Source organism: Arachis duranensis, chromosome 4, assembly GCF_000817695.3.
Source record: "Arachis duranensis cultivar V14167 chromosome 4, aradu.V14167.gnm2.J7QH, whole genome shotgun sequence".
Classification (NCBI taxonomy): domain Eukaryota; kingdom Viridiplantae; phylum Streptophyta; class Magnoliopsida; order Fabales; family Fabaceae; genus Arachis; species Arachis duranensis.
The window spans coordinates 52,140,918-52,154,776 of NC_029775.3; the positions used below are offsets into that span (position 1 = coordinate 52,140,918).

Below are 13,859 nucleotides of genomic sequence, written 5' to 3' on the forward strand. Positions count from 1 at the left end.
ACTATTATAGAAGTGGGGTTTAATTTTAACAACAAGAGAAGAAATAAAGAGGAAGATATTCTCAATTCTCAATAAAAATAACTCAAAAAAAATACACTATTATAGAAGTGGGGTTTAATTTTAACTCATTTTGTGCATTAATAAGCATGCACATTGAACAATTAGCTCGCCAATGCTTGCTTTATTTGCGCAAGTAGTTCTACACATTTTGAAGAGTTCACATTCTTTGTTACAAAATTTGAATCCAACCAACAGCTAATAATTGTTTTAATCCTTCATGTCATTGCTTACACAGCTAAAAAGAAGCAAATGGGACACTTGAAAAGTATAAAATGTTAGATAATTCTATGATGAAGAGGTTTTTGTGTGAAAAGAATAAAATAATATATAATTTATGTTAAAAATTAATAAAAATAAAATAATACATTCTCTTAAATAAGTATTTAATTATCTATTAAAGAAAATCTTTATTTTTTTTAGCATTTTTTCTCTTAGTTTTTATTGTAATTATTGCAGCTGATTAAAAACTTATTAGTTACTTACATAACATTTTCAATAAGGGAGTCCATATAGGACGAGTTAATTAATAGGCTAACCAAACATTAAAAATCATTTGTAACATTACCAAAACCAGAAACACCATAGCCAGCTCCAAGTTCAATTACACGTTTTCCTTTAAGTTTAGCTGGAGAAAACCTTCCCTTTCTGCAATTCCGTTCCTGAAAAAAATAAATAAAGATACACCTTAAGATATTAGAAGGTGAGAGAAATTAGATGCAATATCTAAATAAGTTCATTAAAACCATGTTTAGATTCTAAAACTAAATTATATTTATGACAGGACAGTTTAGAAAATGTTAGGAGGATCAACAACTTACAAGAAATTTGGCAAAAACAAGTGATGAATCCCACACTTTTGTTCCTAAGTGCTTTGAATTGGGATCCTGACAAAAAAAAAAATTGGCATTGTCAAATATTTTATAGATAAAGAGGAAAAAGAAAAAGGAAAACTTCGGGGGGTAAATAATCGAATAATGAATTCAAATCCTAGAAGCTAAAGAAGAAACAAGAGAACATCCCGAAGTAAAAAAATATAAAAATTCTAAGCTCATGAAAAATTATCAATCATGACTTGCAAATTTTCTAAGGGGACTCTTCCCTATAGCATTGTATATATCTAATCATTTCCGAGGATATCGACAGTACCTACTTATCGAGCAGAATCATAGAGTCACTAGGGCAACAATATGAGCCTCTTCTACACCAATCATACTACTCAAGAAGGTTTTTACTTGTACAAAATTTCAGCTTGCCTGACATAAATCATATCAACTAAGGCAAACCTCGCTCGGCTTAAAGGAAAATGTAACTTCAATATACTAAACGAACAAAGGTGTTAGCTGTTATTAATCTACCTGCATTAAGATTTAAGACTATTTAATATATATAATGCAAGTTCTGTTCACCAGTTCCATAAAGAACACCTTCTTCAAAGTACCTACCACTCAACAAAATGGGATAGTTATAGAAGGTATACTTGAAAAAGATAAATATACCTGAGTAAACTGCAATTCATGGCCCAAAACCTCCAGTGGCATTTCAAATGTGGTTGGAGAATTTAACCTGTTCGAACAAACACAAGTGGTATGACACACATCTATTCTAAAGCACATAACCAATAATGACATAAAACAGTAAAACTAGAGTGATATTACAACATATGTATTGACAGGTATCACCATATGATTTTCCTTAGGAGGGGAAAAAATCAGAAAAGAACACTGCTGGCTGGCAGGCACAGAATGATTCAAAAGAATACAAATTTCAACAAATATCACTACTTAATAGCAATTTGTGCTATCATCCATCATAAGAAGAGGAAGTCAAAGCTCAATATGACATGCTAATCAAAGAAAAACAACCAAATAACATAAATAACTTCAAATCTTTATCCAGACAATAAAACAAACAGGTAGTGTTCAACCAAAGTGAAATCACAGAAACATCATATAGAACAGAAGAATTGACAGGTCCTATCAATAAAATGGGCAACACATCCCTTTAGATTATATAAGGTTAAGACTTGAGTTTAAGAAAGATACCTGTCAAGTGCCATAAGATCAGAGTCTGCTAAATGAAAAAATCCCAGATACGAAAGACAAATCCAGAGGCTCTATCTCCCACCTGAGTTCATATATTGCTCTTAACCGCTGAAAAATAATAACAATAATTAAGAAAAAGAGCATAAATTTATGAAAAACATAGTAAAAAAGGAACAATGTTAGAAGGGGGAAGCAACAACATTGAAGAAATGAGAGTGAGAATGAAAAAGTGGTTCGAAATAAAGAAACATTTCTAGTTAAATTGTAAAGAAACATCTAGTTAGACACAAAGAACCTCACCTCCCATGTCGCTAGACCCTTCATGTAGCCAGGAAGACATTCAAATTCATATCTAACATATGTTCTGTCAATTAACCAAAAAAAGACAGTTAAAATATGTGAATATGATAGAGACGGTTATAATATTTAGCTTTCCACACAGAGATGTTCAAGGAAACAAAGTAAGAATGAAAATGAACTCTACTGTACACCAAAGGCATTCTCGCACTGACAGTTTTCCATAATATGAATAAGTGATCATTCAGTCATCCTCCTCAATAATTTTAACTTCATATCTTGGTATCTCTTTCAAACCAATAGAATCAGCAGCATGTGAAATGCTCATATTTATATCCTCACCTTCAAAAAAAATGGAACTAACATAAATCTGTAGAGTTTTAGAAGTGTTTGAAACACTTCACATAAAATGAGTGCCTTGATCAGATTAGAACTGCAGAGTACCTCTGATATTGTCGGATTCCTGAAGAACCAAGAGAGAAAAAAAGAAGCAAAGATTATATTGAAAGATCATTTTAGTCCTTTGACTAAGTAGGAATAACTCCATTTAGGCAGACACTTAATCAAAGCTACCACACACATTGAAATATCTATTATTGTCAAAACAGATTTGCATGTAATGCTGCATCTCAATGAACTAAGCAATAGGCAAAGTGCGACACTAGTTTTGAAGATAAAGAGCCTAAAATCAATGAAACAACAACATATGCATTAAAAGATAAGAAGCATACTTGCTGAGCTAGCTCCCTGGTAGGAGAGAGCACGAGGCAAAGAGAACATTGTAAATTAGAGACTTGGGCAAGGAAAACCATTTGATGAGAAAAACTGCAGCCAAAAACAGAATTCAATAAGCCATTGATTTGCAGCAACAAATACATATATGGACAAACGATACTGATTTTCAAAGAATGAAGAAAGTGGTAAACTAAGCAAGCAAACCCACCATTTGTCACCCTACTTTTCAAAAAGTGGTAAATTGATCTGAAATCTGCACCACATATTGATGCCTTTTTTTGTTTATAATCCAAATGAGTAAGGAACAGAAAGAGAAGAACTAAAGTTGTACCTTCTAACTGCTTGAAGTCATTCTTCAAAGTCAAGATCGAAAGTATCGTTGCAAGACTTGCCGTCGAGCTGTGGTGCGGGTGCCTCTGCAGAGAAAAAAAATGAACAAGTATATTTTGAACAAGTATATGTGCAATCTTCCTAAGCATGGCATATATGTGTGGAACTATGTCCTTCTATTTTGAACAAGTATATTTTCACAAACTATATAATGCTATATATAATTTAAACTTGTATTAATGAAAAATGAAAAGTATATTTAGGTATCAGTTTTCTACTTACATACCAGAGATTGCACAGAATTAGTTTATCAAAATCATTGACTGTGATTTGAGAAATAAAAGAACAAAAACATAGACTCACATTTACATCAAATCAGAACCACATGGTCCCCTGCATTGCAAATTACAAAAATCAAAAGCTGAAAAATATATATAGGACTACTAAATTTCAATATCATCAACAACCACCTTAGATTATTTTTTCTGTTACATAACTCCTCAATCCAATTGAGAAACAAAAAGAATCAGTAAAGGAAAGAAATATAAATCAATTGAAGAAAAAAGTGGATTGTTGAATGTATTACCCCAGAAGAATTCAGACGCTCCTCCCAAGCTTTAAAAACTGACTTAACACTTCCTGGTCTTGCCTCATTCAAAGCAGATACCTGAAAAATGATTTTATGTTTTTAACAGAATCATTGGAAGAATCAGAGGAATTTTTTACGACTCCCAATTAATAATTGCTTTGAAAGACACATAAACCATGAAACCATACAAGCACTCATAAACACACCTAAGCATGATCAAAATGAACAGCAAAACCCAGCTAGGCATTTTGTCAAGCACTAACTGTGCATTACACTTTCAATGTGATTCACTCAGTAATAAGCATACATATACTCCAAATCCAACACTAGAGAAAAAGGAGCTGTTCACAACACTGGAGAAAAAGAGCATTTACTCACCGGCTGCGAGGAAGAAGGGCAGTGGCAGAAACACAACGGCGACACAGAGAGAGGAGAGCGCTCGAACAGAGGAGACGGCCAACGAGCTTTCAAACGACGGTGAGGGAGCTTCCAATCATGGCAACACAACTTCCTATGACGGCGACAGATCTTCTACGGTGGCGGTGGAGGCTTTGTCTGTGTAGGGGTTGCGGTGGCTGCGCCGCTGTGGGGCTGCGAGGCTGTGGGGGTTGCGGGGAGCTGCGAGGGCTGATGCGGGGGCTGCATGGCTGCAGTGGCGGCAGAGACTGCGGTGGCTGTGGGCGGCGGGCTGCAGGGCAAAGAGCTCGAAGGATGTGGGCAAAGAGTTCGAATAGAGTGTGAATGGAGTGTGAATGGGGGAGGTGATAAAATTAGGGTTTTCAATATTTTCGACGGATTTAATTTAAATTACAGACAGATTTTTCGTCTGTAATAATTTAATAAAACGCGCATTTTGTCTACTTAATTACAGACGAAAAATCTGTCTGTAATCATTCCACAAAAAAAAATTAATTTTTTTGACGGAATTATAGACGGATTCTCTTTTCCGTCTGTAATTTATGCTAATTTATTTTTTTTGTTTTCCGACAAAAAAATCCCTCTGAAATTTTGTCTGTATTTCAGTGGGATAAAATCCGTCGGAAATATCCGTTTTTAATAACTAGTTTTCTAGTAGTGATATCCCAAAATTTTGATAATTACAAAATCAATTTACAAAAAAAAATTAAAAAAATCTAAATCATAAAATTTACATTATAAACTAGATATATTTTTAATTCAAACAACACAAATCAAAATTAAATATAATTTATCTATTATATATAATATCGGATAAAGTCCCTTAAAAAAAAGTAAAAAGACATCAAAAAATACTTAAAATTTAATTTTATGAACTTATTATAATATTTTAATAATTAATTGATTAATCTACCTTATCAGCAGTAGCTTCATCATTCTTAATAATCTCATTGACTTCTTTTCCATCATCAAGTTTGGGATTTCATTTCCAACAAAATTAGGACATTTTTTATATAATTAAAGGATTCTCTTTCCTTGCATTTGATCTATTCATATTCCCTTCATTATTAAACTTTGTTTTCTGAGATATATCATAGCAATAAATAAATATAAATAAAAAATATGATAGTAGATTATTTAATCAACACAAAATAATGAATAATTATATAAATCATATGATTTCAAGATCCAACTTTCAATACCTCTTAAAATGAAATTTCAAAACAATCACCAATCAATTCCACCACCATTATAATATATTTAATAACCAGCTCAACAGGAATCAACCAATATAATTCATGAAATTCAGTATTCACAACAATTATTTGTCAAACAATTCACAATCTACATAATCAATCAATAACACTCAATCAACAATTCTAAATCACAATTTCAGCCACAATTCAACATTCACATAATCAATCAATTACTCACAACTATTATACTTATTTGCAGTTATCCAATAAACTTTGTGGCCATTTATAAATTAAAACCGTTTAAAATAATTCTCCTATCTCGATTAGCTGAACTCGTACTAATTAACCACGATAAGCCCGCTTATTTTGAATTAACAACAGCAGCGACAATTTCAACGTGACCGGAATGGTAGCAGTGTTAACAAAAATAATAGCGGCATTAGTTGTTCCAGGCAAGGATGGCGATACCGAATAGATACGGTAATGATTTGTAGCTAGGGAAAATCAAGAAAATGAAGTAGATTATCATCAAGGCAGCAGCAAACAAGATAGTGACATAGAACAGAATTCAATCCTACCAGGCGAAGGCAAAATAGAACAACATTGGCAGCCTAGACAGTAAGGGTTTTTGGCGATTCCAGCAGCAATACTCAGTGGCAAAGGCTTTGGCGTCTGCGAAAATCAAAAGCAGCGGCAGAACAAACGACAACGGTGAGCAGGGACAAGGACGAAGTGCATCAGAATTAGAGTAGCAACCTCAGTGATAGTAGAAAACCTCAGCAGCAGCCAAATAGCAACAGTAACAATACAAAATTGAGCTAGAGTAGTGACAACAATACCTCCAGCAGCAAGAGAACAACTGAGTTCATCTCCAATGGCAGCGGCAGCAACTAACTCCGGCAGGAGCGACGCTGGGTAGAAATGGTGGAGGAGCGACGCTCACTCTCTTCGGGCCTCGTTCATCTCTCCCTTTGGGCTTCTTCCACTATGACGGTGGCACCTTCAATCGACGATGGCGGCTCCGACCACACCAGTAGTGATGGCGACGGTCCCTCCTATCTCTGTCGCGAGCTTTCCTCTCAGTCGTGCTTCTCTCTCTCTCTCACACTCCACTGCAAATCTCTTTCTTCCCCACGTGCTCGATGGCTACGACGACGGCGGCGAGGCCCCCAGCTGGCGCTGTTCCTTCCTCCCCCTTCCCTTTTCCTTCATCTTCTCTTCCATTTTCTCCCTTTTTGTTCCCCTTTCTCTTCTGCTCTATGTGCGTGCGTTTTCCATTTTGTTAGGATTAGGGATTTATAAAATTAGGGTTTTATTTGTGAATTTTGAGTTAGGATAAAATACATATGAGCAATATAACAATTTTACAAAATTTTCGAAATAGAATAACAATTTAGAATTCAGATATAATACAGTAAAGATTATTTTTAAAATACATAAAATTTCATTTATCGACATATCATTGAGTTCAAATAATTAGTTTTAATTTAAATCATAAAATAAATCTAGTAATCACATTTTATAAAATACGATTTTAAATAAAAAATATCGATTACCTAATTAAATTATATTACATTTCATTATTTTTCTATCACAACTTTAATTTCAATTTATATAAAGTAACTAATTATAATAAAAATTATACACAAATATTAATTATCTTAAACTTAAAGTATTTACAAAAATAAATTTGATCATTTCCAAAAGCTCAAATTAATAACATAGACCATAATTTAATCATATTAAAATTTCTTTAAGTTAAATTATATAATACTTCTAGTACTGAATTATAATTTCAATTATATGAAATAACCAATTATAGAAATTAAACAAGAATTGTAATTAATTTAACTCTAAATATTAATAAAACTAATTTAATTATTCTTAATTAATTAATTTCTAAAAAATAAGAAGTTCATAATAATAAAATAAGCCATAACTTTTTTTCAAAATAAAAGTTACTTAAATTAGATTGTACAATTTTTTCTTATTTTTTGATTACTAAAATTATACAAAATATTCAATTATAATAAAATTACTTAAGAAAAATCGTGACCATAGACTCGTTTTAGGTCACCTTTTCGAAAAACCGTGACCATAGACCCTTTTTGGTCACTATAAAAAACCGTGACCATAGATACCTTTAGGTCACCACTAAAACCGTGACCATAGACTCTTTTAGGTCATCCCCAAAATCGTGACCAAAGGTCTTTTAGGTGACCCCAAAAAACCATGACCATAGATCCTTTTAGGTCACCATTTTTTAAAAAATCGTGACCATAGCCCCTTTTTGGTCACTGTAACAAAACCGTGACCATAGACCCTTTTAGGTCACCCCCCAAAATCGTGACCATAGACCCCTTTAGCCCACCTCCCAAAATCGTGACCATAGACCCGTTTAGGTCACCCCCTAAAACTGTTACCACAAACCCTTTTATGTCACCCCCAAAACCGTGACTATAGACCCCTTTAGGTCACCCTCCAAAACCGTGACGATATACCCTTTTAAATCACCCTTCCGAAAAACTGTGACCATAGACCCCTTTTGGTCACTGTAAAAAATCGTGACCATTGATACCTTTAGGTCACCTCCAAAACCATGACCATAGACCCTTTTAGGCCACCCCCAAAACTGTGACCATAGGCTCCTTTAGGTCACCCCTAAAACCATGATCATAGATTCTTTTAGGTCACCCTTTTTTGAAAAACCGTGACCATAGCCCCTTTTGATCACTGTAAAAAATCGTGACCATAGACCTTTTTAGGTCATCCTCAAAACCGTGACCATAGACCCTTTTAGGCCAACCCCCCAAAATCGTAACTATATACCCCTTTAGGTCACCCCCTAAAACCGTGACCACAGACCCTTTTAGGTCACCCCCCACAACTGTGACCATAAACCCATTTAGGACATCCTCCAAAACCGTGACCATAGACCTTTTTAAGTCACCCTTCCGAAAAACCGTGACTATATATCCTTTTTGGTGAGTATAAAAAACCGTGACCATAGATACCTTAAGGTCACCTCCAAAACCGTAACCATAGACCATTTTAGGCCACTCCGAAAACCATGACCATAGGTGCCTTTAGGTCACCTCCTAAAACCATGACTATAGATCCTTTTAAGTCACATTTTTTTGAAAAATCGTGAGCATAGCCTCTTTTTTATCACTGTAAAAAGCTGTGACTATAGACCCTTTTAGGTCATCCTCAAAACCATCATAGACCTTTTTAGGCCATATTTTTTTAAAAAACCATGACCATAGGTACTCTATAATCATCCTTTTCAAAAAAATTGTAACCATAGCTTTTTTTTCACCCTGAAAAATCATAACTATATAAAAAATTTGGTTATAATTTTTTATGTGACAAAAAATACCATAGCCATAGACCAAAAATATTGTAATGACTTTAAGAAGAAACTAAGATAATCTATTTCTTTCAAATACTTATAGTTCTTCCCCTCCCCCTTTTCTCTCTTGTGTGTATGTGTCCTCCCAACTGTAATTTATCACTTCTTCAGTCAATATAATTTAGCCACAATATTAGAAATCTTATGAGATAATTTATTACCATTAACATTTGTCTACTGTGATTTTTATCTATTATTACATCTGTGCCAAAGATAGGCATGTGAATTTGAGTTGCCAGAATCAAAGGCGCCTTCGGGAATCTGATATAATATTAGTACATAATAATGTTATTTTGATATTCATTAATTCGGTGGAAGCATAATAATTTATCAATGAGTTTAGAGTTTTTTTTTTCAATATCAATCAATGTTTTAATTATAAATTTTAAATTTTAAATTTTTTAAAAATAAAGATTAAAATTTTAATTTTATAATTAAAAAATTAGCTAATATACTTACTACTTAAAAATTAAATTTTTATTTTTTTCCTTATAAATTTATAAGCATTCTTTAAAACTGTTAATTTTTTAAAATATTAGATGATATTTGATATAATGCGTAATTATGATGTAGTTGTGTGTTTTACTATTAATATTAGAAATTAATAGAAATTACTATGTGACTTGTAGACAGCAACAAGAAGATAAATTAAAAAAAAAACAAAAAAAATGAGAGGAAACAATTAGAAATATGGTAAGAGCGATTTGTGAAAATGATAACAAAATTTGAGATTATTTATAATGGTTAAGACTCAATTTTTTTATCTTCCTGATCAATTATTTCCATCATATATTAAATCGTTACTACCATACTTTTAGTTGCTCCCTCAATTTTCTTTTTTTCTGTTTTTTTTTTATTTTCTTGTTATTGTCTATAAATCACGATGAGCGATTATTGCTAGTCTCTAATATTACAGTAAAATACACAGCTACATTATAATTATACATTACACCAACTCGACAATCAATATTTTAAAAAACAAAATGCTGGTGTTTTTTTAGTATATATTTATTTGGGTCGTTAGAATGTAATGGTATATTTGATAAGCTTATTTAATAGTAACATCACCCAACAATCAATAATAGGGTTAATTAAAACAAGCTATATACAACAACCAAAAGTACTACCACAAGGTTGCATCTTTTTTTAAATTACTTTTATTTTCCTATAGGTTGAGATAGTGGGTATTTTAATCAAGTGTTTGATGCAAGTTGAATTATTGAATTGTGATTCTTGCTGGGAAAATTCAAACTTTATATTCATAAATTATACCCAATCAGCCGACATTGGACCAACTTCAAAGTAGAAAAATGGCATAATAGTGTGTTCTACAATAACATCAAATTTCATCCACCTTAAGTACTTAATATTTTCCGGTCAGTCTTCGTATTATAGTAACTCGAAATTAAATGATTATACATTTAAGTATTGTATTTCTCTCATGATAAATACGTACTATATATGTATTTTATTTAGAAAATATTTGCTTCTTTTTCTGTTCACTTAAGACGCATCAGTATGATGAATTGTTAATAAATGATGAGTAATCATGTCACTAGTATTTATGCACATATATGTTAAAAAATATTATATATACACAAAAAATTAATTATTAAATTAATTATAATTTTTAATTTTTATATTTTAATATATATTTTATATAGTAATTGATTTTTGTAATTGAATTTTTGTGTACATTAAGCTTATGTTAAACACCGAGATCACTATATCATATTAACAAGTTACATCAAAGAACATTTAAACCAAAAAACGAAGAAAAGAAGGTGCTTTAATTAAGTACCTTAAAATTACAAGTTATTGTTGAGTCAAGAAAAACTTATCTAAAGACAGACACAAGTTATAAGATTTCAATGATCACTACTTTTTGTCAAACACCAGAGTTAAAAATTTTATACAATTCACCACTTACTTTTCTTTTCTTTTATATAATCTTTTTCCCACACAAACACAAAAATGCATAAAGTTTCTATGCACAAAATAAATGTTGGGAAAAACATTGCCCTGCATCTCATTATCAGCGGCTGCTTCTCGGTTCCTTTTTTTTAATTTTATGTACATGATACATAAACTAAAAATATCCACCAACTACTTACAACTATATAGTATTGTAATAAAATTGAGTTCTATGGAAAGTGAAACCACAACAGCTAGCACTACCTCACAAGAGTGCATGACTCATTGACTTTCGTATTCTCAAGGTCAACTTAAAGCCAATGAGCCAAGACATTTTAATTTCACCTTAATGACTATATATCCCAATAGCAATTCACAAAACAAATAAACCACCTTTTGCTTTCAAAAAAAAAAAAAAGCATCATCATGGGAAGAGGAACAACAACAACCAACTCCCTGTTCTTTTCGTCACTACTCTTATTACTATTTTCTCTCTTGTTCCAAAACGGCGTCGTTTACGCTCAAGAAAAGATAGCATCGTCAGAGGAAGAAGCATTGGGCTTATTTCAAGAAAGAGAGACACTTGAAATCATCATAGGAGGTGGAAGTACACCTTCCCCTTCCCCTTCCCCTGCACCTACTCCACCCGATTATACGCCATGCCCTCCGCCACCGAAACCGCTGAGCCGCTTGGACAAAGCGCGAAAAGTGCTCCTCAACTTCACCAACTACATCGTAGACCCAAATCGTTTCACCAGTAACTGGTGCACGCAGACATTTAACACGTGCAATTTCCACGGAATTCGGTGCGCCACATACCCAGGCTCAAACGAACCTGCAGTTGCAGGGTTAGACGAATCTTGGACAGAATTCCAGAACTCACATTCTTCCATGTTAACTCCAACAACTTCTCCGGTTCCGTACCAAAGGAAATTATCAGTTACGGCTTTTTCTTCGAGCTTGATCTTAGCAACAACAAGCTTCGTGGTCAGTTTCCAATGGAAACGCTTAAGAACAAGAACCTAGTGTTCTTGGACCTCAGGTTCAACAACCTCACCGGCCCGATTCCATGGCAACTATTCGAAATGGATCTCGACGTGATTTTCATCAACAACAACAAGTTCAACCAGTTCCTCCCCCAGAATTTCGGAAATACCCCCGCAAGGTAAGATGTTTGTATTTGTTAGGCTTACTTTTTGTGTAATTATCTTTATCTAAAGTGAAGTTAATAATTGAGAATTATTAGATGATAATTTAAGTTAAATTTGTCAAATTATCTCATTATTCTCAAATATCAACTTCACATATAAATAACTGCACGTGAGACTTCGCTAGTTTATTTTATTTGTTTTCTTAATTGAACTATGTTCCAAGTAATTTGTTGAGCTCATTCTTTTAACCGCCGACAGGTACCTGACCTTTGCCAACAATCAATTATGCGGTCCCATACCAAGGAGCATCGGCAAGGCAGCCAACACTCTGACGGAGGTGCTCTTCCTTGGGAACAGGTTTGATGGCTGCTTGCCGTACGAAATCGGAAACCTAAAGAAAGCAGTTGTGTTTGATGTGAGCATGAACCAATTAACAGGTCCAATACCGTACTCGTTTGGTTGCTTGAGGCAGATTCAATTCTTGAATCTTGCGAAAAACAAATTCTACGGTGCGGTTCCGGAGAACGTTTGCAAGCTTCCGGGGCTGATTAATAACGGAAACTTGACCCTGTCAAACAACTACTTCACAGAGGTTGGTCCTGAATGCAGGAAATTGATAAAGTCAAGGGTTTTGGATTTGACCAATAACTGTATTCCGGGTTTACCGAACCAGAGGCCGCAAAAAGAGTGTTGGGAGTTTCTTCATAGTGTGAAGCCTTGTCCCAATGAGAAGTATCTTTTGAGTTATGCACCTTGTGCGGGATGGAAGGAAACTGAGAACACGGAGGAGGTGGCAGCGGCGCCGGAGCCTGTTACTTATAACGCGCTCAAACCGCACCGGTTGAGACTTTGATTGTGTCGTAATCTGAGTCATAATGGGGTGCGGGGACTCTTGTGATTTTTTTGAATTTGACCATGATAATGATTGATTATGCGTTTTTTTTGGTAAGTGATTATGCTTCTTTTTAATTTGCACATATAGTTTCTTTAATAATTAGCGTCCTACACTCCTACTTTTGTGTCGGTATGTGTTTATAGTTTCAATTGTTGAATAAGAAATGTAATCCATTCAGATATCTACAATGTAATTTTCCTAATTATTCCAATAAATATAATCATATCTTATTGATAGCATAACTAGGTGTTCCTGTGTGAATCTAGATGCTCCTAAGTCTAGTTCGTTCTACTAGGGCTTAGACCTGAGGAGGCGATATTAGCCACCTGCAAAGAGATTCTAACGCTCAAATCAGTAAGAATGTGAGTAATAGAAATGATATTCAGAGTGAATAATATACCTGATTTAGTGAGTCATTTATATTTATAAAGTTGTATCTGAAACGGTTATCAGTATTTTCGTAACTGTTTTAAAGTGTTATGGCTGATTATGTGGTAACTGTATTTTAGTGATTCGCTTGGAGTTTGTGTGGAGAGATTTGTGGAGAGATTTTTGCGCCGATTTGGGTTGGCACATGGTTATTTGATTTTATGGGATAAGTCGGGTAGGAGAGTAAACACGTACTCTACACACTACTAATGTAGGACGTGTTTATTTAGTTTTAAGTAGATTCCGATTTATAGGTTTATTTGAGCCGAGTTATAGTCAACGAATCATAGCCCCCAAGTTTGACCTGTGAAAGTTTTCAATTAAACAGGTTGAGCTTATGAGCTTTTGTGGTGTTATAAATCGGAATGAAAAATATAGCTCGAAATAGTGAT

At 33.7% G+C, this 13,859-nt stretch overlaps 1 protein-coding gene and 1 pseudogene across 1 annotated transcript; one reads left to right on the forward strand and one right to left on the reverse strand.

The window, feature by feature from the left end:
* Positions 1–602: 602 nt before the first annotated feature.
* LOC107484254 (uncharacterized) lies at positions 603–2,329 on the reverse strand. The gene is made up of 5 exons (XM_016104864.3): positions 2,303–2,329; positions 2,103–2,210; positions 1,557–1,623; positions 879–944; positions 603–719 (listed from the first exon to the last, which is right to left on the reverse strand). Exons 2-5 carry the CDS (start codon positions 2,114–2,116, stop codon positions 603–605), a joined length of 264 nt encoding a protein of 87 aa, XP_015960350.1. The 5' UTR covers positions 2,117–2,210; positions 2,303–2,329.
* An 8,924-nt stretch (positions 2,330–11,253) lies between these two features.
* On the forward strand, positions 11,254–13,280 carry LOC107484256 (uncharacterized protein At4g06744-like; annotated as a pseudogene).
* Positions 13,281–13,859: the final 579 nt, after the last annotated feature.

Bases quoted from the DNA above. Each gene is read 5' to 3' on its own strand.
- LOC107484254 (XM_016104864.3), bottom strand. The intron at 945-1,556 runs GTATATTTATCT...TTTTTTTGTCAG, and splicing joins ATGAATTGCAGTTTACTCAG to GATCCCAATTCAAAGCACTT. The intron at 720-878 runs GTAAGTTGTTGA...TATTTTTTTCAG, and splicing joins TTGTTTTTGCCAAATTTCTT to GAACGGAATTGCAGAAAGGG.